Below are 25,098 nucleotides of genomic sequence, written 5' to 3' on the forward strand. Positions count from 1 at the left end.
CTCCTCACTGAGGACTGGTGAGGCTGCCCTGCTAGGGAGCTGCAATTTAATTTGTAAAAAAATAAATAAGTGCCATGGCTGGCATCAGGAGGCCACTGCAGCGTGCACCACACACTGCCCCTACCAGCTCTGCCAATGTTAGTTACAACACAACTACTAACCATCACACTGCAACAAGTGTGACAATTCGGACTATTTCAGGCCCCCAAAGCTATAAGAATGGTTTACGCAGCAGTCAATAGTCATTTTTAATGTATATTGAATGAATAATTAACTGTTGTTGTGTTCATCTCAAAATTAGTCAGACAGCGCCACCTTGTGGCAGACTGTCACTAGCGCCCGTGTTGACAAGTGCCGGTGCCGAGTACCGGAAACCAGCGGTTCAAATTAAGCACTGCCAGGCAAGACCGGTGACCTCAAGGTTGGCAAACCCATTTACTCCTGGGAGGGCATTTAAAGAGTTGCATGATTGCTCTATGCACATTTATGGATTTTCTGCACTTATCCTATAATGCAGCATCTGCCCATAATTTGGAGATTTCAACAAAAAAAGTTTTAGCTCAAGTGGAGTGCAGCCTGGATCTATGACTTTAGTGAAGGTGAAAGAGTCACCCTTTACCCAATTACTCCTGTATCCAAACCTTTAAAGAGGAATACCTTTTACCCAATTTGTGTTATTATCCCTAATTGATGGGGTGAGGAAAGGAAGCATTTCGTACTGACCTGTGAATGAAAGAAGTTACCTGCCTGCAGGCTTTGTTTGCTGCTGTAGGCACCTCTGTGTAAGTACAGGTAGACAGTACTGTCAGGTACAGATATTTTAACAGAATGTTTTCCTGTGCTTCTACGTGCAACAAAATCAACATGTTGTTAGTGCACCCTATGACCCCTGCCCAGTGGCGGTGGCAAAATTGGCTTCAGAACCTATTGCCATGGCACTCACTTCCTTATTCAATGCTATGTTTGCTGAAGGGCACGTTCCTAAAATGTGGAAAACTGCATCAGTTATGCCACTTCTGAAAAAGCTGAGTTTGGATATGAAAGACCAAAATAGCTTTCGCCCCATTTCACGCCTCCCACTTCCCTCTAAAATGATTGAGAAACATATGAATATTCAACTGAGCACTTATGTACGTGAGGCCAAGGTTCTGGACCCCACTCAATTTGGGTTCAGGAAAGGGCACAGTACGAACACTGCCCTTCTTAAATCTACGGAAGAGATCAGGAGAGCACTGGATCAGGGAGGAAAGGCCACACTGATCCTGCTTGACCTCTCCGCAGTCTTCGAAACGGTCCACCATGGAGTACTGATGGACCGTTTGTTGCCTTGCGGAGTGCAGGATAAAGCATGACCTCTGCTTAATTCATTCCTCTCGGACAGACTACAGATAGTCTCTTTAGGTGAGTTTTTCTCAAAAACCTTCTTACTCCCTTGTGGAGTTCCACAAGGGTCAACATTAAGCCCTACGCTTTGTAACATTTACGTGTCCTCCCTGGCCCCCCTGATTGAGTCATTCGGCTTTTGTCTTACTTCATACGGCGACGATACTCAAATTGTAGTGTCCCTTCGACCAGGGCAGGAGAAGGCAACTGGAGAAAGGCTCCAGGAATGTATGGAGGCAGTAGGAAGTTGGATGACTCAAAACTGTTTTAAGCTAAACTCAAGCAAAACATAGGTCATCCTGTTTGGCAAAGATGTTAATTTCTGGACCCCAAGTTGGTGGCCAAATTCAATGGGGACTCTACCTCCAGGAAAGTTAAAAACCTGGGAGTGGTAATAGATGACCACCTTGACATGTGCGGTCAAGTCAATGCCGTTGTCTCAGCCACAACCTATATTCTCAGGTCAACGAGGAAAATATGGCTGAGATACCCGCCACCCCCTCTCAACACAATCCCCAAGGATGGGAAACCGGAAACAGTTCTGAAGTTTTTGGAGACGGGAGGGAGTGACCCTCCCGGGCCGTATTTATTAAAATATGAAACAAAATTAAAACATTAAAATAAACAGTTTCATATTATGTACAATTTCATTACCACATTGCGATGTTGGGCTAACCTTAACATATCCTCTAGTACAAAGGTTCTCCTAGCCGAACTAACATCCTACCAAACATTTACTTAACTTTTGAAATTGTACATCCTAACGTTTAAGGGCCAACGGCAAGGTCGTAACCGGTGTCAAGATCCCTAACCCAGACATATCCCCCTCACTTGAGAGGGGCGGCACGGAGGCTTACCTCAAGTGCAACTACCAATTTCCCTTGACTTGACGGGGGCCCCAATAAAACTCGACGCCACTTAAAGGTCGTACGAGGACTCGTGTGAGGTATCTAGAAGGTAGCGTAGACCCCCCCCCAAACCCCACACAACTTACCACATCTGCCGTCGCAGACGTACTGGCCCCGGGAAATTCCCCAGGAGGGGGCTGTAACCCCTCCTATCCATGAAGGGGCCTTGACCGCCTTCCCTTTCCTTTCGGCGACCCATCCTTAGAAGGGACCGCCTCCCCGTTGAGGGGCCAATGGCCACCTCCCCCGAGCGCCCCCATCCGTAATGGGTGACGCCCACTCATAGGGATCTTCCAATTAGTGCTCACCGATCATGACCTTACCGCCCGACCAAAATAAATACGACAATGATAACTAAATAACTAAAGACTAAATATAACAGACAGTAGCAACAACAACTTTATTCAAAGCATGCCCACTGATGAACACTAAAGCAGAATTACTTTATTTGCATAACATAACACAAAACAATCATTCTTTATTGCATACTCAAAATCTTCACTATAATACCGCAACCTGTAAACGAAAATCAGAATTATCAATCAAACTTTATTTAAAACCACTCGCTGTCTTCAGGGGCTGGTGGGTGGGTCAAAAATGGCTCTTCGTTCCGTCTCGAGCTCACGTGCAGCGAGGAGGTGCAGCTTCAGAGCACAGGAACAAGAGGATGCTTTCTGGTCTTGCTCCTCCTTTTATCCGTCTTCAGGGCGGGCGTAAACCCGCCCCTGCCTGCCCCAAGGGCGTGGCCAGCCGCGTCAGTGTCTAGGCCAACCCACTCTAGGGCGGGAAAAAGGCGCGCCCCGGCTACGCCGCTTCGGGCATACCAGCCGAGACTCGCCTCCCGCCCAAGATGGCTTCCCGGGGGGATCGTGGTACTCTGCCATACGTTCGGGGGGACCGATTGGTCGCCCCTTGCCATATGGCTGAGATACCCGCCACCCCCTCTCAACACAATCCCCAAGGATGGGAAACCGGAAACAGTTCTGAAGTTTTTGGAGACGGGAGGGAGTGACCCTCCCGGGCCGTATTTATTAAAATATGAAACAAAATTAAAACATTAAAATAAACAGTTTCATATTATGTACAATTTCATTACCACATTGCGATGTTGGGCTAACCTTAACATATCCTCTAGTACAAAGGTTCTCCTAGCCGAACTAACATCCTACCAAACATTTACTTAACTTTTGAAATTGTACATCCTAACGTTTAAGGGCCAACGGCAAGGTCGTAACCGGTGTCAAGATCCCTAACCCAGACATATCCCCCTCACTTGAGAGGGGCGGCACGGAGGCTTACCTCAAGTGCAACTACCAATTTCCCTTGACTTGACGGGGGCCCCAATAAAACTCGACGCCACTTAAAGGTCGTACGAGGACTCGTGTGAGGTATCTAGAAGGTAGCGTAGACCCCCCCCCAAACCCCACACAACTTACCACATCTGCCGTCGCAGACGTACTGGCCCCGGGAAATTCCCCAGGAGGGGGCTGTAACCCCTCCTATCCATGAAGGGGCCTTGACCGCCTTCCCTTTCCTTTCGGCGACCCATCCTTAGAAGGGACCGCCTCCCCGTTGAGGGGCCAATGGCCACCTCCCCCGAGCGCCCCCATCCGTAATGGGTGACGCCCACTCATAGGGATCTTCCAATTAGTGCTCACCGATCATGACCTTACCGCCACAGGTCCGGATAGTTGACCGGCTATCCGGACCCCCCACCACACTCCTACCTAAAGGTCATGTTTAACGTCTTCAGCCAAGCTATGAAGTCTCCTATGAGTAACTCATTCCCCATCCGAGACAAATGAACACCATCCCCCAAGTACATACTGTCATCATTAATACATCCATGCGCGATAGAATGCAGTGCATTGGAACGGAACAACCTACTTACTTTGTTATTAATTTTTCTCACAGAGTAATTTAAAGCAGAAACCGAAAAAGCCCCCCGCCACACTTTTCGTGGGATCATATGGGACCACGCAATCGTGCACCCTGGAACTCTCCTCGCTAACCAACTTACAGTGGAAAGCATCGCTTCCAGGAGAAGTCGTCTACCAGTGGTGACCAAATCATTGCCCCCAAGATGTACTATGACTACAGACGGCGGTGACCTCGTCCGCCCTAGCAAACCCTCGAAAAATGATTGGAACTGGTCAATACAGAGACCGCCCTTTCCGTAGAAGGACACACTGTACCCGTATTCCCCAGCCACGTGCACCATGTCACCTGCCTTGAATACGTCCGCGGCACGCCTCATGTATGAGTGGCCCACGACCCACACCTCCTTTTTAACAGCCGGTGATGTCTGACCGCTGGCCCGGTGTTGGGTCGACTGCATAGTCCGCCCCGCCTCGTAGGCTTGCGTAACTGAAAACCAAACAAAACAAGAAGCGTGAGTACATCATTACGGCTTCACAACATGTGCAAACGCACATACCTTTTATAACAATTGGAGGACCAACGCCCCACACGTTTAACTTGTTCCACATTCAGACCCCTGGCTGTAGCCTCTGTAGCAGCCCCTATCCGAAAGGAATGGGTCCCAAATTCGCCCGGGTTCAAGCCCGCAGCTGTAATCGACATCGCAAGCACCCGCTGAAACTGAAACCTTGTCAGTGGGGTGGCGTCCGCGTGTCTCAACAAGGTCCCCCCCCATGATGCCACCCTTCGTGTTAAATAATCCTCTAAACACTTCACTGGGCACATGGACGACCCGGGAATCCTGCGTATAATTATGCATTCACCCATCCCACTCTGGTCGGTTTTGGACCTCACAAACGAGACAGTCATCGTCTCCCCTCTGATCTGAACGTGCTCTGCGCACAGTCCTCCCGTCACATCCTGCTTGTTCCTTGCCACTAATTCGCTTACCCGCATAGCCCCATGAAATGCCAGCGTAAAAGCGGCTCGGAATAACACTGTCTCAAACTGAGACGAACATGTTGCAGGGAGTCTGGATAATAACTGGGCCAACCTATCCAAACCTATCGGGCGCCTCTCATCTACTCTGCGACCCTCAAGGCGTTGCCACCCACGTAGCGCTTTTTGCACGACGAAAGACGCTGTCGGGTCCTGGATCCCATGAGCCCTAGCAACAAAGGAAATGGCAGCCCGATGCCTCTGGGCCGTGGCCACCGTTTTTCCTGCCAGATGTAATGACATCAGAAAGTTCACAACCCCTTCCTCCTGGCCCCAAAGCTCCTCTCTAGCAGTCCCCAAAAAGGCTAAATAGGACCGGAACGCCCCTTCATATGCCTTCCTCGTCCTGGGTGCTAAACTCTCTCCCACGAGGTTACGAAGTTCGGGGCACCGAGAGACCAAAGAGCTTCGGGAAAGGGTGCCGGCTCCGGGTCCGCTGTGGGCAGAAAACCCCAGAAGGCCTGCATACGAAAACGAGAAAGGGCATCAGCCGCCTGGTTCATTACCCCAGGGACATGTCTTGCTTTGAATAACACATTCAGTTGCATACACAGTAATACGATCTCCTTGAGCAGCCTCAAAACCCATTTGCATCGTGCTGCCTGACTATTGATACACTCAACCACGGCCATATTGTCAGACCAAAATACCACAGAGTGATCTCTGAACCCTTCGGGCCACGTTCTCAGGGCCACGAAAATGGGGAAAAGTTCCAGGAAAGCAATGTTACTTGTCAGTCCACTGTTATGCCACCATGCCGGCCATTTTTGTGCAGACCAACGAGCACCGAAAATGGCACCAAAACCTACACTCCCTGCCGAATCTGTCCACAGCCCCAGCTCCTCAGAGGACACGGCTGGTTTATTTCAGACGACTCGACCATTGAAATCGGCCAGAAATGCCAGCCAAATGCGCATGTCCTGGCGGACCTCGGCCGAGAGCCTCGTGCGATGATGGCCCTCCTTCAATCCGACCATGGCTTGAGCGATCGAACGGGAAAAGGGGCGGGCCATAGGTATAACTCTCAGGGCAAAATTCAACAGGCCCACTAACTGCTGTAACTGATGCAGCTTAACCTTAGCTTCACTCAAACACATTTGCAGGGATGCCCTGAACTTTAACACTTTATCACTTGGTAAACGGAAACAACCTTCTCCGGAGTCTAACTCGATCCCCAGAAACTCGAGGCAAGTCGAAGGACCCACCGTCTTACCTGGTGCCAATGGCACGCCAAACTGATTCATTAAAACACAAAATGCAGCCAAAGCTTGCCCACATTCCGGATCCCCGGCTGCCCCCAGGAACAAAAAATCATCGAGATAATGCATCACATGTTGAAAACCCGTCTTCCTTGTGAAGACCCATTGTAGAAAACTACTGAATTTCTCGAAATAGGCACAAGAAATTGAGCATCCCATCGGCATACATTTATCCATATAATACTGACCCTGAAACATGAAACCCAGTAGACGCTGATCGTCTGGATGTACCGGGAGCAACCGGAACGCTGACTCGATATCAGATTTTGCCATCAGCGCCCCGGGCCCCAGGCGATTCAAAATGGCCACGGCCTCATCGAAAGATGCGTACCGTACCGAACACATTTCCGGGTCTATCGCTTCGTTTACGGAAAGACCACGTGGGGCTGACAAATTATGTATCAGCCGAAACTCACCCGGGTCCTTCTTGGGGACCACTCCTAAAGGCGAACAGACAAAGTTAGCCACCGGGGGTACACTAAACGGACCGGCGACTCGACCTCGAGTAACCTCCTTCCGGATCTTTTCCTGTACCACGGTCGTATGCTGGAAGACCGATATCTGATTTTTGCATTTTTCCACACCCTGAAAGTCCCCCACTGGGATGCGGAAACCATATGAAAACCCGTTCCGCAACACCCCAGCGGAAGCACGATCCGGGTATTCACTGAGCCAGGGAATCATTGCCAAGGTATCAATCGGGGTAGGTAAAGGCGCCCCTCGGACTATGTTAGACCTGTTTGGCACCTCCTCTACCCCCGTTATCACCCGTTTTGGCTCTGCACGTGGACTCAGGATGGGATGATTGCCCACACCCACTACATTCGTGTTTAAATTTGCACGATCCCTGGGGCCTAGTACATTTACTCCTGTTAAAATTCCAACAAACCCCCTTTTTACCTGTATTACCGGTAGGCCTCGAGTGATTGTCGGTACCCGTACCTGATCGAAAAGGCGTCCCCGCATACTGACGGGAGGATTCGCCCACATTACTCCCTACTAATGGCACTTTCAACATACCAGTCTCCTTCATTTTGGACCAGGACACAGAATCATAACAATCCCAAGTTAAGTTTTTATCATGTTCTTTTGCTTTTCTGAAAAGATTATCGTAGCAAAACCAATGATTACCCTCGTGTGATACCGAGTACCCCATGATCCGTGACTGATAACTCGGCAACTCGGGTAGCAATTCGGGCCTCCGTTCTCCCAAGATTGATGAGAAAATTCCCCATGCCTTGCCCCAATTGCCAACGTTTTCACTAACCTTAAAGGCGGCCATCTTTGCGCGCCAAACACTCGGATGCATGAGATCCTTCTGACCTTTAACATGCTCCATCTCATAATGATCAGTAAGCAACGAGAAGATGTTTACATATTCCCCTGCCCATATCTTTTCTTTAATAGCTAAAGGAACATGCTGACCCAACTTCTCCCTTCGAGAGGGTGCCGACTCTTCCCTCGCAATCGGCAATGGCCGCTTACCTGAACTGGACGCTGTCTCTGCGACTAAAACCGTCCCCTGTGGCTTCTCTACGGCCGCAGCCGGCGTGGATACTTTCGCTGCTTCACGAGTTTCCCGCAGTTGCTTCATTAACACCTGCGCGTCGACAGCCGTGGCGCCCTTGCTACTTTTACCCAACCACGCTGCTACTTGTGCTGCCAGCTCGGGCGGCATGTCTTCCCCGGACACGGGGGTGACCACTACGGGAATGGGATTCCCTTCCTCCGGCACAGGAGTGGGTGCTTCTAGTGGGGCACTGGGACCCGGGGCATCTCCCCCAGCTGCTCCTCTCCTGGGCCTCTTGCCTTTTCCTCCCGGGGCCGTTCCCTCCAAAGGACGTTTCGGGCCCCCTTCTTCATTCTTATCCATCCGCCTCTTTAGGTCGGTCATCTCCTTCATGAGAACACGCAGCATCTGTTCGGTAGTCAGTCGCTTTCCCGCCTTCTTCGGCATTCTCCGACAGAGTATCTGTAAAACAAACGAGAAAGATTACAACGCTCAAAAATGGCTCTTCGTTCCGTCTCGAGCTCACGTGCAGCGAGGAGGTGCAGCTTCAGAGCACAGGAACAAGAGGATGCTTTCTGGTCTTGCTCCTCCTTTTATCCGTCTTCAGGGCGGGCGTAAACCCGCCCCTGCCTGCCCCAAGGGCGTGGCCAGCCGCGTCAGTGTCTAGGCCAACCCACTCTAGGGCGGGAAAAAGGCGCGCCCCGGCTACGCCGCTTCGGGCATACCAGCCGAGACTCGCCTCCCGCCCAAGATGGCTTCCCGGGGGGATCGTGGTACTCTGCCATACGTTCGGGGGGACCGATTGGTCGCCCCTTGCCATTCTGCCTCTTCTGCCGGAGACAGCCAGCGCACAGTAGTTACAGCCTTGATTATGTTGAGACTGGACTATTGCAATAGTCTATACTTCAATATGCAGGAGCGCTTTAAGCAAAAATTACAGATGTTGCAAAATGCAGCAGCCAGATTGCTTACTGGAACCCCAAAATTTGCATTCATCTCTAGTGCAATCAAAAAACTTAATTGATTGCCCGTTAAAAAAACGGGGCCATTTTAAAACCCTCTGCTTAGTCTTCAGAGCTCTGCAAGGTGCAGGCCCAGCTCACCTGAAACAACAATTCCAGTGGTATGTGCCCAAAAGATCCCTATGCTCCTCAGGAGCGAAATTAGTAGTAGTACCACCTATAAAAAAAGTTAGATGGCGAGGCAGGAGTTTTGCCGCCAGTGCAGCAAAGGCTTGGAATGAGCTCCCTTTCTATCTGAGAAATTCTAATGATCTATTGGCCTTTAGGAAGGCATTGAAAACATGGTTGTTCTGAACAACACTCTGGCAGCATTCTGTGGAAGGTTGGAGGACTGCAGCAAGCGCCAGGACACCTCAGGGTAACCGTTGCGCTGTATAAGTGTTCCTAACATCACATAACATAACATAACATTACAATGCCAATAAGGTTTGCTAAACTTGTATAGTTTAGTTTCTTAGGAAACCTATGAATTTTCTTTCGAGTGTTCGCTCTTTTTCTATTAATGAGTGTTGAATCGTCCAAATAGCTTTATAGTGGGGCTACAGAGTGTGCTGCTTATTTTACCTTTCATGGATTTTTAAGCTGCATCATTTGTCTTTGGCCTAAATTCTCCACCTCTACAAGTGCTAGCGCCTGCATAAGACTGCTGCATAGTCCGAAGAGCTTTAACATAAACCCCCTGGTCAGAGACCTGCTGTACAACGCCCTGGAAGCTGCCTTGGCTCTGATGGAAGGCAACTGACTTTCAGTGGGAGATACAGTCCGTAATCAAACAACTGATCAGAGATTTGTAAAGTGCGGCAAATCACCCATGAGGGTCTCGAGGCTCTGGAGTTTCAAGCTGCTTCGTATTGATCTGTTCATTCAAAGAGCCAGGTCTTTCGTCCCTTCCTGAATTCCCGGAGCGATGAGGTGGTCCTGAGGGGCAGGGAAAGGTTGTTCCAAGTTTACACTGTCAGGTGTGAGAAGGAGCTTCTTCTGCTGTTGCTTAGGTGGATCTGGGGCATGTCTGCAAGGAAAAGGCAGGTGGATTGCAGGTGTCTAGTCCGTTGGTGGGCAGACCCGCATTTGTTGATGTATGCTGGTCCTTTGCTGTACAGGGCTTTGTATGCGTGGGTCAGCATCTTGACCTGGCATCTCTTCTGGTTTGGGAGCCAGTGTAGGAGGCAGTGTAGCTTCTTGAAGTGCAGTGTGATATGGGTTTGTCCGGGGAGGCCGTGGATGAGTCTGGCTGCTGAGTTTTCCTTTGCCTGTAGTCTCTTCAGGAGGCGTGTGGTTATTCCTACATAAAGCAGGGTCCAGTAGTCTAGTCTGCTGGTGACGAGGGCCTGCATGACGTTCCTTCTGGTGTTGACTGAGAGCCACCTGAAGATCTTGGGGAGCATTCATAGGGTGTGGAAGCAGGGGGATGAGACTGCGTTTACCTGTTTCTTCATGGAAAGCTTGCTGTCCAGGATGGTGGTGAGGTTGTGCACGTGGTCTGTCGGGCCGGTTATGGATGCAATGGGCCAATGGAAGAAGCATGCCAGGGTCCCCCTGGCAAGAGTGGCTCTGGATGCACCCTGACAACCAGGAGAGTCCTTAATGAAAGGACCTTCATGTTAAAGGAATCCATTTCCTACTAGAGCAGAGCCTGGCACAGGATAGACCCACTCCGAGATCCCATATCACAGTAGATCTCTTCCCCCCCTATTCCTGTAGATCCCAAGGACCACTAGAGGTTTTCTGGTGCCCCGCTGAATGCCTGATAACATCAGGTGCTTTGCAAAGTACATGGCATTGACCACCGAGGAGGCAAGAGGGTTGATGCCCTTGGGCCCAACTACAAAGCCGAGACATCTTGCCAGAAGAGAGGCCTAGATGAGTGAAACTGTTTTCTTAGGCACTACATGCTCCACTGAGTGACTGTGGCGAAGCCTGGAAGATGAGCTTCACATTCAGTGTCGGCAGATCTGACATTACTGGAGGCCAGGTGGCCTCCATTAGAAGAGATGCCGATGTCCAGGAGCCAGACTTGGAGAGTCCAGGCTTGGCCACCAGGAAGATTGAGCACCCAGGACTATTTTACATTTCCTGTAAGGTTAAAATGGAATTGAGATCAGAAAGAAGAGAACTTCTATGCCCATCCAAGGCAGAGCTGCTGAAGTTGCCAGAGCAGAGGGTTAAGGACAGACTGTCCTCTCAATCCTTTCATAAGTGGATATGCTGCATTCTGCTTCAGTTCAGGATCATGTCTGGAGCTTGGCATTGGGGATAACCCCAGTACAAAAGGTCTATATTACCAGAAGACAGATACTAAGATTCACAAACCATCATGAGCTGTGGTCCAAAACACATCAGCAGTCCAGTGACGGAAAATCTCTCTCCGAGGAAAGGAAGTGCCCCTATGAAAGTCATCCTCAGCCAGACTCATCCTCGACATCCCACGACACAGCCACATCTCCGGACACCTAAGAGACCTGCACTGGCTCCCGGTCAACAAGAGAATCACCTTCCGCCTCCTTACCCACGCACACAAAGCTCTCCACGATCAAGGCCCGAGCTACCTCAACAACCGCATCAACTTCTACGCTCCCAAACGCCACCTCCGTTCTGCCAGCCACGCCCTCGCCGCCGTCCCACGCATCCGCAGAGCCACTACAGGAGGAAGGTCCTTCTCCTACCTGGCCGCCAAGACCTGGAACTCCCTCCCGGCCGACCTGCGCCTGACCCAAGACCACCTCTCCTTCAGGAAGAAGCTCAAGACCTGGCTGTTCGAGCAGTAGCAGCACCCCCCCCACCCCCCAAGCGCCTTGAGACCCTACGGGTAGGTAGTGCGCTCTATAAATGTCTTTGATTGATTGATTGATTGATCCTCTTACCACCAAGGAATTTTATACAATGTTTATGTTTGCTTATACTATTTATAATGCGCACAGCTACTCAAAGAGTGTCCCTACGTGAACCAAGTGGGAAGAGGTGGAAAGGACTACCAGAAAAAGAGAAACATTTTCATATCTTCCTGAAGAGTTTGGGGTTCTATGTGCTGTGGAGATCCAAGGGAAGCCGATTCCAAGCTGAGGCGCCCTAAAAGCAAGAGAGCGTCCTCTAATTCTCTTGAGGTAAAATTGTGAACCGTGGGCAAGAAGCTGCGTTGATGAACGCAGCTGTCTGAAAGGAACAAAAAACCTAAAGCACTTTCTCGGGTAGACAGGTCCATGTCCATACAGAGCTGAGTGAGCAAGGACAAGGGATTTAAACATAATTCTTTCGATCACAGGTAGCCAGTGGAGATTGCGCCAGTAAACACCCAAAATTATAGAGGTCCGAGCTAGAAGGGTCTGGCTGGTTACAGGCAGCTCTCTGAAGGATGCTATCCGCAGGCAGTCATCCAAGTCTGGGTAGCAGTATAGGTTTAGAAGCAGAAAGGCTGCTACCAGAGTTAGTTTTGATTTTCACATCATAAAAATGGAATCTGATGATGAACCAAGGCAGAGACTGCATCGATGACGGCCTCACCTACTTCCTCACCGCAAAAAACCCAGAGGATCTGTGGTACTGAAAATTTTGGACCCGTGTTATAAACATCGTCGTATCATGACGATTTTGGTATCAGCAGACCCATAATGATTAGAATACTATGCACAAGCATTTTCGTCATATTCAGGTGACGAAATCACCCTGAAATTAGACTTTCCGTCCTGAACCCTTGGGTTCCATTTTGTGAACGGCAGCCATTTTGTGATTGCCCTCACATAGGCCAATGACTAAGGCCAAAAACGAATCTGAAGGACACGTGCACCTTTGCTGACTCCTCTGTGACCTGGGCAAGCTGACTCCACTGCCTGAAACCAAAACCTGTTCGGCCAGTTCCTTTCCCAGTGGCCGAATGAGATTAGTATCAAGGCACAACATATCATAAACCTTTCATCGCACACAAACCATGCCTAATCTTACACGCACCTGTCCCTGTTTCTTTCTTTATGACTTGCTTTACGAGGAGGAGGTGCCCGTTTTTATTGGGGGTCCGCCGATATCTGATGGAAATACTGGGCCTTGCCAGGTAATTGATTGTGGGCTGGAGAAACTGAAATATGGGCTTGTCATCATGACTCTGCTTTTTCTTTGTAGTGAAAATATGTGAATGGTCAACTGTAAAATAAGGAATGTTTGCCTAAAGCATAATATTTTGTATAAAAGGAGAAGGCTGGGGTTGTAAGTTGGAGCAGTCTCCTGAGAATATACACTGTGTTGTACTTCTAGGATACCTGTTACTGGCTGCAGCCAATAAATTCGATCTTTGACTTCACCTAGAAGACTCTGTGTTTCTGTAGTTTGAAACAGGAAGAACTCGAAGTCTTTGGGTGTGTCCCCTGGCACCGCTGGGTTCTTAAAAACCCGGTACTTCAGTTGGAGGCACTGCTGAGGCGATTTCAGCGGTACCGGTCCAAGCCAGAGGTTCGTGAGGAGCTTCGTGTGAAAATTCTAGAGGAAGGCCAACCACTTCATCGACCCCTGTATGTCGACGTGGTCCGAAAGTCTTTGCTGCGAGGTTCCCCGCTTCCCGACGGCTACGAAGGACTGCTGCCCTGACTATCGCCCTGTTTTGGACCCTTGATGATTGGTAGAGCGAAACGATAGACGAGTCTTCTGGTGACGTCATCGATACCTCAGTTAAGTATGAGTGGAGCGTCTCCCAGTCCTTAGTTTGGTTCTTAGTTTTAGTATCCCCTTGGGATCGCTTTGATTTGGAACTTGCAAGTGCCAAAGCTGAGGGACTCGTGTATTCACGAGACTATCGTATTCGATAATCCTTTGAAGTTTGAAGCTAGACTAGTGAGCGAAGATGCCTGGTCTTAGCAGACTTGGAAATTTGTTTTACTTGGCTGTAATAGGGATTCCCGATTGGAGGACTCGTGTCCGGTTCCTCCGATTGGAACTCCGACTTATGAACTCTATGTGAAACATGGCGTAGGCCCCATCACATATAATGAAGTATGGATCGGATACACCAGAAAAGATGGTGTTTTAAAATGGCCCCAATATGGTAGCTTTGACACGGAGATTTTGGATAATCTAGAGGTTAAACTTTTTAAGAAGAAAGCCCGGCCGGCAATGTTTGACTCTTTCCGCCTATGGCGTAAAGAAGCCAAACAGAAGGAAATTAAATTAGCAAAGAGAAATAAGAGAGAAAGGGGTATCTCAATAATGCAAGCTGCTACGCAGTTTAAAGATAGTGAAGAAGAGCAGGCAAGTGAGCAGTTGCACAGGCAACGTAAAATGGCGATTGATAAATGTTATCCAGTTTTGCAGCCTCTTCAGCAAGGTGCAGCAAAAGAACTTGATAAAGATCCTTTAATGTCACACTTATTGAGTTCACCACCCCCTTACGCACAGAGTGCTACAGTACCTCCGCTACCTTTAGTGGCGCAACCTCTAGTTGCTTTGCCCCTTGCTGTCCAACAACCGCCAGCTCCTCTTCAGCTGGTTCCTACTCCTCTGGTGCCGCCTTCTCAAGGGCCACTGACTTTTCTCCCTGCTCTGCCTTTAACTCCTGCAACGTTTCCACCTGTTCTTGCTACCTCCCCTACTACTGTTCCTACGTTGACCTTTTCTCAGTCCTCTATATCTCCCGTCTTGTCGACCTCTCCTTCTGTTCGACAGAGAATGACTAATACTGTTACTAGCCTTCTGTCCCCCTTCTTTGGGTCATTAACTATGACCCCTGTTTCAGAGCGTAAACAGTTGTGTAACCAACTGCCTGATTCGCGAGAGAAAGAAATTTTGGACCGCCTGGCGCGTAAATGGGTCACTCGTCCTTTAAGATATGATGTGGAGTCTGTTACGGATGTCTTCCATCAATGGGAAGCGCCGAAATAGAGATATGTTTTTGATAAGGTGTGTACTTTCCTTCGTGAGGAATGGGAAGATGATGATGTGGGACAAGCTCCTTATGAGTTGGTTAATATACAGTCTGAGTTTGCGAAGGGAACTATTGTGGGTTCCGATGTTGAGAAAGCAGTTGCGACGTTGTTGTCGTTTAGGAATGAGTCTCCTTCTCAGCCGTTGTTGGAGCCTGACGCTTCTGCTAGGAGAAAGGCACGGCAACATCCCATGAGAGAAGTTCCTCCGGTATGGAAAGAGGCAGTTCAGGCTGATGCTGCTCATGGTATTCTAGCTGCACCAGCGCATTTTCAGCGTGTTTGGGTACATGTTCCTTGGAAGCGAGCTGAAGTATTGGCCCTTAAGCAGACCTTACCTGACCCTCGTAAAATCCCTGCAGGGTACTATAAGGAATTATCACAGACTGCAGGCTCATGCATTATGAATTTAGCTGATATAGACATGTTGTTTGGAAATGTTGTTCCACAGCCTTTATGGGGAAAGATTGGTCATGCGGATCATGATCAAGAATTAGGTGACACATGGGCTAATATTGCTGCTTCAGATGACAGACAAGTTGGTGGTGCTAAACCTGAGCCTTTAGTTGCAGAACTCCCTGGTAGAATCATTACTTATATGAAGACTTTAATGCCTGAATTGCGTGTCAATTGGGACAAGTTGTCTGCATGTAAACAGAAGAAAGACGAAACGGTGTCTGACTTTTTCACGAGGTTCGAAGAGACCTTCGTAGACCACAGTGGTCAAGATATGAGTACAGAAGGTGGTCAACAGTTGTTCGTTGACAAGTTTGTACACAATTTGTTTCCTGAGTTGTGTAAGAAATTGAAAGATTCAGAAAGTTTTTGGGCCGTTTCCTCTTCAGCACAGATATTGGCTACCTCACAGTACTACGAAAATAGGGATAAAGATGAGAAGGATAGAGCAGACAAGAAAACTAAAGAGTTAAAGACGAAGGTTCTTTTACAGCAGGCGTACCCGCCTCGCAATAATCAGCATGACAATCAGCAACCCCAGCAGTTTCTGAGAAGCTCGCAAAGGTTCGAGTCTTCTCAACAACGTTTCCCTGTGGGCCCTAACCAGTGTGCATATTGCAAAGAAGAGGGCCATTTTAAAAATAACTGTCCTGCTTTGTTACAGCGTATGAATGGTGTTTCTGGTGCAAGAGGTTGAGGTGTTCAACAAGCTCCTAGAGGTAGAGGACGTGGAAATTTCCCCCAGAACGCGCGCCCCTTTCCTCCACAAAACTCAATGAATCGCTTTGATCAGCAAAATAATGCGGCTGGTAGGACAACTCAGTACTATGCTAACGACTACTATGCAGAAGATGAGAATATGGAAGGTAATGATTGCTAGGACAGCCATAGACGAAGAGAGGGAGTTGTTTCAGTTCCAGTAGATCAGAGTGGACCTTATGTTGAGGTGATTACATCAGGTGTGTCAGAGCCTTTTCTGTTGGATATTGGTGCTACAAAGAGTTCTATTATGCACTCAAAACTCCCTGGCGCACCTTTGTCTGGCGAAATGAATGTTTCAGTAGGTTTTTCTGGCGCTTCGGTTAGGAACCCGATTTCAATTCCTATGTCCCTTTCTGTTGGACCTTGTGAATTCGAAGCACCCCTCATTCTAACCACAGGTTGTGGTGAAAACTTGCTAGGATTGGATCTGTTGAAAAGATTGTATGCGACGTTGTATTGTTCTCCTTCAGGTGTACAACTTACACTGGGCAAGAGAGTGGTTTCTCCAATGTATTTGTCGAAGGATAAACTTCCGACAGAATTGTCTTCTCTTCCTGATATTCTTTGGGCTACTGGTCCTAATGATGTGGGTCTTTTGGAAATACCATCATATGTTGTGACATTGAAAGCCAATGTTAGAATGCCGCGCATTCCCCAATACAAGATCTCTAGCGAAGGTGAAAAGGCGTTGTTAGCGATCATTTATGATTTGAGTGAAAAAGATGTAATTGAAGAGACAAGAGGCAACGTTTGCAATAGTCCTGTTTTGCCTGTTTTGAAGCGTACTGACCCTTCCCAACCACCTGTTTACAGGTTTGTGATTGATCTTAGAGAGGTCAATAAAATAGTTGTGCCACAGTTTCTAGTTGTCCCTGATATCACTGCCCTATTGACTATGATTCCAGCTTCAGCCACTTGGTTCTCGGTGATTGACTTAAAGAATGCTTTCTTCAGCATCCCGATTGCTGAGGAAAGCAGGGATATTTTTGGCTTCAGTTTAGGAGGCCGAAGCTTCCACTTCAAACGCGCTCCTCAAGGCTACTGTGAAAGTCCATCAATATATAGTCAGGCTTTAAAAACACAGCTTGATACGATTGTTTTACCTGATGGCGCTACCCTTATTCAGTACGTCGATGATTTGCTTGTTGCTGCAGATACTGAGGAGATTTGTAAGGAAGCCACATTGTCGTTGTTGCGTCATTTGTCTAATTTACATCACAAAGTGTCTCTTTCAAAACTACAATATTGTCGACAAGAAGTGACCTACTTAGGTCATCTCTTATCGAAGGAGGGAAGGAAACTGACCCCAGAAAGAATTCAGGCAATTGCAAAATTGAGTGTGCCAAGGACACAGAGAGAAGTGCGTGCTTTCTTGGGCATTACATCATATTGCAGACAATGGATACCGAATTTTTCTTTGTTGGCCAAACCTTTGGTGGCATTAACGTGTAAAGATACACCGAATCCCCTACCGTGGTCTGAAGATTGTCAGAAAAGTTTTTCCGAATTGCATAATGCATTGTATTCAGCTCCTGTGTTGGGTACCCCCGACTACAGTAAACCTTTTACGTTGTATGTCCACGAGAGAGACGGATGTGCGTTGTCAGTGTTGACAGTCTTTCGGAGAGAAGCAGGGTCCATGCGCGTATTTTTCATCGACTTTGGATCCGTTAGCTAAAGCATTGCTGAGTTGTTTGAGAGCCACGGCAGCAGCAGCTGTTTCTATTCGGCAGTCTGCTGGTTTAGTGATGAATAATATGCTGATTGTGATGGTTCCACATGCAGTGGATACCTTGTTAAACAGAACCAAGACACAGCACTTAACTAGTGCTCGATTGTCAGGTTACTAGTTGACACTGTTAGAGAATCATGTGCACATAAAGAGGTGCAATACGTTGAATCCAGCCACGTTGTTGCCGATTTCAGTAGAGACAAATGATGTTGAACAGCATGATTGTTTTCTCAGGACAGAGGAAGAAACGAAAGGGAGAGTAGATCTTAGGGACACTCCTCTTACTGAATGTGATGGTACCTTGTGGGTTGATGGTTCGTGCTTCAAGCTTCCGAATGGTGATACGACTGCGGCATATGCTGTCACAACTTTGCATACGATTGTTGAAGCTGCACGCATCCCACATAATTCAGCTCAAGCAGCAAAATTGATTGCACTTACGAGAGCGTGTGTTTTATCAAAAGGAATGAAAGTGACCATATATACTGACAGTCAATACGCATTTGGCGTGGCTCATAGTTTTGGACGTTTGTGGCGTGAACGTGGGTTCCTGACTTCGCATGGAGCCAAGATTCAACATGGTCAGTTGGTGAATGAGCTTCTTGAGTCACTTACTTTGCCATTACAAGTTGCGATTGTGAAATGCAGTGCCCATAAAAAGGTTACTGATGATGTTGGTCGTGGCAATGCATTTGCTGACGAAGTCGCAAAAGAAACAGCAAAAGATGTGATGAGTCGAATGTATGTTGCAGGCCCTGCAAGATGGGTTGGTGACGTGTGTGAAGATACGATAGAGAGCGTGAAGTCTATTCAAGCTGAAGCTACAGAGAAAGAGTTGAGCGTGTGGAGAGAGAGTACGGGTAAATTGGATGTGAATGGTTGTTGGGTTGAATTGTCAGAGCATCAGCAATGGTTGTTACCCGATGCGTATGTGCTTGCGGTGGTTACAATGGCGCATGGAATGGCTCACATCAGAGTGAAAGGGATTTGCAAGTTGTTAGCTCCAGTATGGCAAAACGCTGGAATTCCTAAGTGTGCATAGAATGTGGTCAAGAATTGTATGGTGTGTCTGAAATACAATCCTGGTAGGGGAACCCCAACTCCAGCTGGTCATTTTGCTCCTCCTACGTATCCGTTTGAGGTTTTGCAGCTAGATTTCATCCACATGGAAAGGTGCAACAATCTGAAATACGTACTTGTTGTTGTTTGTGCCTTTTCAAGATGGGTAGAAGCATATCCCCTGAAAGACAACACTGCCTTATCCACAGCTAAAACCCTTGTCAAAGAATTCTTCCCTAGATTTGGAATGCCGAGAATGGTCTGGAGTGATAATGGGAGTGAATTTGTGGGTCGAGCGATGAAGAAAGTATGTGAAGGGCTAGGTATCCAGCAAAAATTCCACGCTGCAAATCACCCCCAATCAGCTGGACTAGTAGAGTGCTATAATGGCACGCTAAAACTGAAACTGGCCAAGATCCAAGCGAGCTCTGGTCTTAAATGGCCTGACGCTCTGCCTTTATTACTCCTATCAACAAGAATGACTGTGCATTCACAAGTGGGACTTAGTCCCTATGAAATCGGGTTCGGCAGCCCGGCCAACATATGGGGAGTGCCAAGGCCAACAAAGTTCAGTGAAATCGAACACCCTGTTTTGCTTGACTTTTTGTATGATTGGACGGCTAAATTGCGTGTTTTACACCAACAGGTCCACAACACTCTGCCTCAGGTCTCTGAAGCTCCAGGACATCCGATCGATCCTGGATCCTGGGTGCTGGTTAAGAATTTTCAGCGAACAAAGAATGACCAGCCCCGGTGGACCGGCCCCCATCTAGTCCTTCTCTCAACAAGATCAGCTGTTCGAGTAGAAGGAAAGAAAAACTGGATCCACGGCGTACACTGCAAGAGGGTCCCTTTACCTCTGCCGTACGACCGGTGGGTCCAGGAGGGTGTCGCTGACTCGGAGACTGAAACTGTGCCTCGTTTTCTGCCTTTTAGCGATGCACGTGTAAAAGGAACAATTTCTGAACGAGAAAGTGACAATCTTTTGCAAGAAGCTGTGTCACCATCAATTCGATTGAACACTACAGAGCCTGAACTCTTGTTCCAAAACCAGACAGTACCTGGAAAAAGCTGTTATAATTGGAGGTCAAGAACTATGGACAAATAAAAAAAATTCTTTATTGCTATTTTTGAAAGTGCAGCTCTCCCATCTGAGAAACTTTCTTATTTTTGTTTTTCGAACCGCCATCCGGGTTCAGCTGTAGGGTCGCAGTTGCCCAAGCCTTTGGGGTGCAGCTGAAGACGTTAGGTCGACAGTTCTGGTTGGTCTGAGGGAGTTGCCCTGGACTGACAGAAGCATTCCTTAGCATAGAACACCCTACCATCGCGAGCAGCATTTAGAGAGGATGGAGTTTTTCGAGATGGAGAGACCTGCCAAACAGATGGACTTTAAAGCCAGAATGTGTATAATGATGACAAAGAAACGATTTTTGATATTATGTATTTTCATGTTGCTTAGTGTAAGACGTTTTTAATAGGATATGTTTTATTCTCTTTTCAAGTGACATTTGCACCCACTACACAGCCCATACCTCCTTCTACTGTTTCCTCACATTCTTTTCACCCTCTGCCTGAACACGAGTCCGCTAGAAGATTAGAATTTGCCAATAACTCCTTCATTCAGCTTTTGCACCAACACCAATTAGCAATGAACACAACTAATTGTTGGGTGTGTGGTCTTATGCCCCATATGACAGATAAGGGTATTCCATACTTGGTCTTACCATTTAGCTACAATGGTTCTTTGTGGGCGTTTCAGACGATGTTCATATATGCCATTGAACCATATCCCCCACGTTCCACGAGAAGTAACTCGAGCAACAAGGCATTGGTAGTGGGAATCACAAATATGAGCCGAGACATTGACTCGTATAGAACGATTCCCAGAGATGAGTTACAGGCTTACGGTAGATGGAACGTAACAGAATATGGAGTTACTCTGAGTGAGAACCAGCGAGCAAAGAGATCCTCCCCGATTTGGATTGTACCCCATCGGGGTCACCTATGTCTGCAAGGTAATGGCAAGAATCCCAGAGCTCAGTTAGGGAAAAGTATCTGCACTGAAACATATGTTTTTGCGTCTCGGACTTCCCCTTCATTCCTAGCAGCTAAGGGTACCTATTTCATCTGCCATGACAGAGCCTATACATGGTTGCCCCCTGACTTCTCGAGCACATGTTTTGATTAGTTCCTGTTGCCTCCCACCTACATGGCCACGGCAGATTACCATAAGACAAGGATAGTTAGAGGTGTCATCAGTAAAGAAGACACTGCAGGACAAGAATTTGGAGACTTCATGAAGGGTTTTCTGCCGTTTTGGGGGCCTATGGTTAACAGTAGGAATATAAGGCAATTGACAAGGGTGGTTGAATCCACTGTAGTTGAAACCGCCGGTGCCCTTAGTAATTTAACTGCTGAGCTCCAGTCGGATCGCCTTATGACTCTTCAGAACAGGGTCGCATTAGACGTCATACTTGCAGACCGAGGTGGGGTATGTAAAGTGATCCAATCAAGTTGCTGTGTTTTTATTCCAGATAACGCTCCGACAGTGTACCAGGCCATTTCCAAACTGCATAAGATCTCTGAATCTATTCATGTGGATAAAGGAGATTGGTCATTGATGGGATGGTTCTGGGAGCTATTATCTGTTTGGGGATGAAAGATTCTAATGGTCATTGGGATGATCCTAGCCATTCTTTTCCTGTTCTGTCTGTGTGTACAGTGTGCTCCTGCAATATGTGGCCTCTGTGCTACATCGTGTGTAAGGAAACCTGTATCAAGGGATGAGCTAAGTAATAGGATGATGCTACAGCGACATCTCAATGACTTTATGAATATAGACCTGGACTCAGATTAGCGTGAGTATAGGTTATTGCCTATGTAAGGGCAAAAGGAGGGCCTGTGGTACTGAAAATTCTGGACCTGTGTTATAAACATCGTCGTATCATGACGATTTTGGTATCAGCAGACTGAGAATGATTAGAATACTATGCACAAGCATTTTCGTCATATTCAGGTGACGAAATCACCCTAAAATTAGACTTTCCGTCCTGAACCCTCGGGTTCCATTTTGTGAACGGCAGCCATTTTGTGATTGCCCTCACATAGGCCAATGACTAAGGCCAAAAACGAATCTGAAGGACGCGTACACCTTTGCTGACTCCTCTGTGACCTGGGCAAGCTGACTCCACTGCCTGAAACCAAAACCTGTTCGGCCAGTTCCTTTCCCAGTGGCCGAATGAGATTAGTATCAAGGCACAACATATCATAAACCTTTCATTGCACACAAACCATGCCTAATCTTACATGCACCTGTCCCTGTTTCTTTCTTTATGACTTGCTTTACGAGGAGGAGGTGCCCGTTTTTATTGGGGGTCCGTCGATATCTGATGAAAATACTGGGCCTTGCCAGGTAATTGATTGTGGGCTGGACAAACTGAAATATGGGCTTGTCATCATGACTCTGCTTTTTCTTTGTAGTGAAAATATGTGAATGGTCAACTGTAAAATAAGGAATGTTTGCCTAAAGCATAATATTTTGTATAAAAGGAGAAGGCTGGCTTTGTAAGTTGGAGCAGTCTCCTGAGAATATACACCGTGTTGTACTTCTAGGATACCTATTGGCTGCAGCCAATAAATTCGATCTTTGACTTCACCTAGAAGACTCTGTGTTTCTGTAGTCTGAAACAGGAAGAACTCGAAGTCTTTGGGTGTGTCCCCTGGCACCGCTGGGTTCTTAAAAACCCGGTACTTCAGATCCACCTCCAACCTTTCACCTCTGAACCAAAGGAGAGCACCTGTGGTGTGCCCCAGGGCTCCTCCTCCACCCCACGCTCTTCAACGCATATATGACCCGCTAGCCATCATCATCAGATCTCAAGGCCTCAACATAATTTCCTATGCAGATGACACCCAACTCATCCAAAGATGGCCAAGTGCCAACGCTCTCTCCCAAAGAAAGGGAAACTGTTTCCTCCAGAAAGCGACTTTAGAAGTGCTGGTCAAGCCCTCGTACTCTTGCATCTGGACAGTGGTAATTCCCTACTCTCTTTATGGCATTCTACACACCACATCACATCTCATTTCGGACCTGAAGAAACATTAGCATATCACCCCCATCCTGATGGAACTCCTTCGGTTCCCCTTGCCGGCCCACATCATCTTCAGAACTAGATGCATCATTTGCAAACCTATCGCCACCTCCACCCCTGCTTATCTTTTAGCCAAGTTTGCCATCTCTGGTGGATCTCAGCACACCAGCACCCGCGACACCATCTGACTGCAGACTAAGAAGTGTAAGGAAGCAAAAACAAGGCAACAGGCCTTCTCCAACTATACACCCAGTGAAACAATATCCCCGTATCCATCAGGACCTCCCCAACGCTGCTCTAATTCAGGAAACAGTTAAGGGCTCACCTCTTTAAAGAACACTACATCACAATTGAGTAACCGTTCACAAGCAAACTTTCTTTCCCATTACTCCTTGTCTTTATGCTTGTCTTTGACCATGTACGGAGCTCCGTTGCCTTTCGGGGGGGTTCGTACTATAGAACAACATATACATACACGCATACCTGTAGACAAATGGGACTTAAATGGTCTTGTGAGTTATCACATCCACAAAGAGGGGCTCTTGTGGGGTGGTACACAGGAAGAGTATCCTCCTATGACTCATGTCTACCAGCAGATACTGGAAGGTACAGACAGACAGACAGAAAAGGCAATGAATGAGAGAAGGACTAAGGCAGACAGGACAATGAATGAGACAAAGACACACATATGGCTGATCGAAAGAAAGACAGACAGACAGACAGTACAGTAAATAAGAGTAAGACACAGACAGACAGGAAAGGAATGAGAAAAAAGGCAGACAGATAGGACAATGAAAGATAGTTTGACACAGACAGACATGACAATGAATGAGAGACGCAGACAGCTAGACAGACAGAACAATGAATGAGAGTTTGACACAGACAGAAAGGACAATGAATGAGAGGAAGACACAGACAGAGAGGACAATGACCGAGAGACACAGACAGACAGACAGGCTCCGGCTGCTTACGCCATTCCTTCCGAAGGGGCTCCGGGAGGCTGTTGTGCTCCACCTCGCAAAAGAAGGTGTCCCCACTCTTGATGGTGGTCTCCAGCATCACCAGGATTTGCCCCGTCCAGTCCCCGTTCCGCAGCAGCTCCGAAGACACCACGCCCGGGTCCTTCTGCCCGTTCTTCACCCAGTGGACGGTGATATCATAGGGGTAAAACCCGTTCACGTTGCAGATGAGCAGGTGCGGATTCTTGGGGTCCTCCAAGTCCATCAGGGAAACTTTCACTGAGGGCTTCACTGTGAGACAGAGTCAGAGCAGAGAAAAGTCAGGCCAGGACATTAAACAATCTGTTTCAGTAGCCATTATTATTTTTTCCCTCACACAGCACAATCGTAGGTCAATAAAAGTTTTCCATGTTCTTGCTCTCCCTACCGAACAGAAAAACCACCACTGGGTCTGGGCTCCCAACAGCACAGCTTGCCACAAGCTAATAATGAACAAAATAGAAATGCACGTGCTGCTACTTAGGTTTTTTACCTAGTTATCGCAAAACATCTGAAATAAAACCAATGCTTTGTGATCAAAATTATCGTTTTTTTATTTTTTACTTGAGTCAATTATTCAAATTTGACCTTTTTGAAAAATTAATTTTGCAAAGTTCGTATTTTTTAAGACCTTATGTACAAAAAAGAAGAATAAAAGCAACATTTAGTCATATTCCTATTTACAAACAACATTCTAAATGCATTTCAAAATATCTCATTCAAACCATCAGTCATAAAACTTACATACCACAAAAAATTCATGAAACAGACAGTGCAAAAATATATGAATTATTCTATAGTCGGAATACCAATATTCACAACAAAGCCATGAACATTTCTTTTTCTCAACAGAAACCTATTTTGAATTTTTTATAACTTTTTCTTATTTCAGGCTTTTTTAGAAACAGTCTACGCGTTTTGAACTCATGTTAGTTCTCATCAGGACCCTAGTCTGTAATAAAAGAAAAGGAAATTCTTGGTTTTAGCTTTCTTTCTAAAAAGTGCGCTGCCTCTACCAATACTGCAAGCTTCTTTCTCTTACCTCTCGCTCAGTGGAAACCAGAGAAAACTGAATTATCCCCGTCGACAGCACACATCT

General features: G+C 47.3%; 2 protein-coding genes across 5 annotated transcripts in view; one reads left to right on the forward strand and one right to left on the reverse strand.

Moving 5' to 3' along the window:
• Positions 1-25,098, forward strand: part of LOC147709977 (H-2 class II histocompatibility antigen, A-U alpha chain-like) — a 1,213,889-nt gene that overhangs the window by 137,199 nt on the left and 1,051,592 nt on the right. The gene's annotated exons all lie outside the window — the stretch shown is intronic.
• LOC147709978 (H-2 class II histocompatibility antigen, E-S beta chain-like) overlaps positions 1-25,098 on the reverse strand; it is a 352,816-nt gene that overhangs the window by 61,695 nt on the left and 266,023 nt on the right. The window contains exon 3 of the mRNA XM_086920661.1: positions 23,973-24,251. Within this exon, the coding sequence (XP_086776787.1) occupies positions 23,973-24,251 (279 nt within the window). The remainder of the gene's footprint in view (positions 1-23,972; positions 24,252-25,098) is intronic.

This window comes from Lissotriton vulgaris, chromosome 5, assembly GCF_964263255.1.
Source record: "Lissotriton vulgaris chromosome 5, aLisVul1.2, whole genome shotgun sequence".
Taxonomy (NCBI): domain Eukaryota; kingdom Metazoa; phylum Chordata; class Amphibia; order Caudata; family Salamandridae; genus Lissotriton; species Lissotriton vulgaris.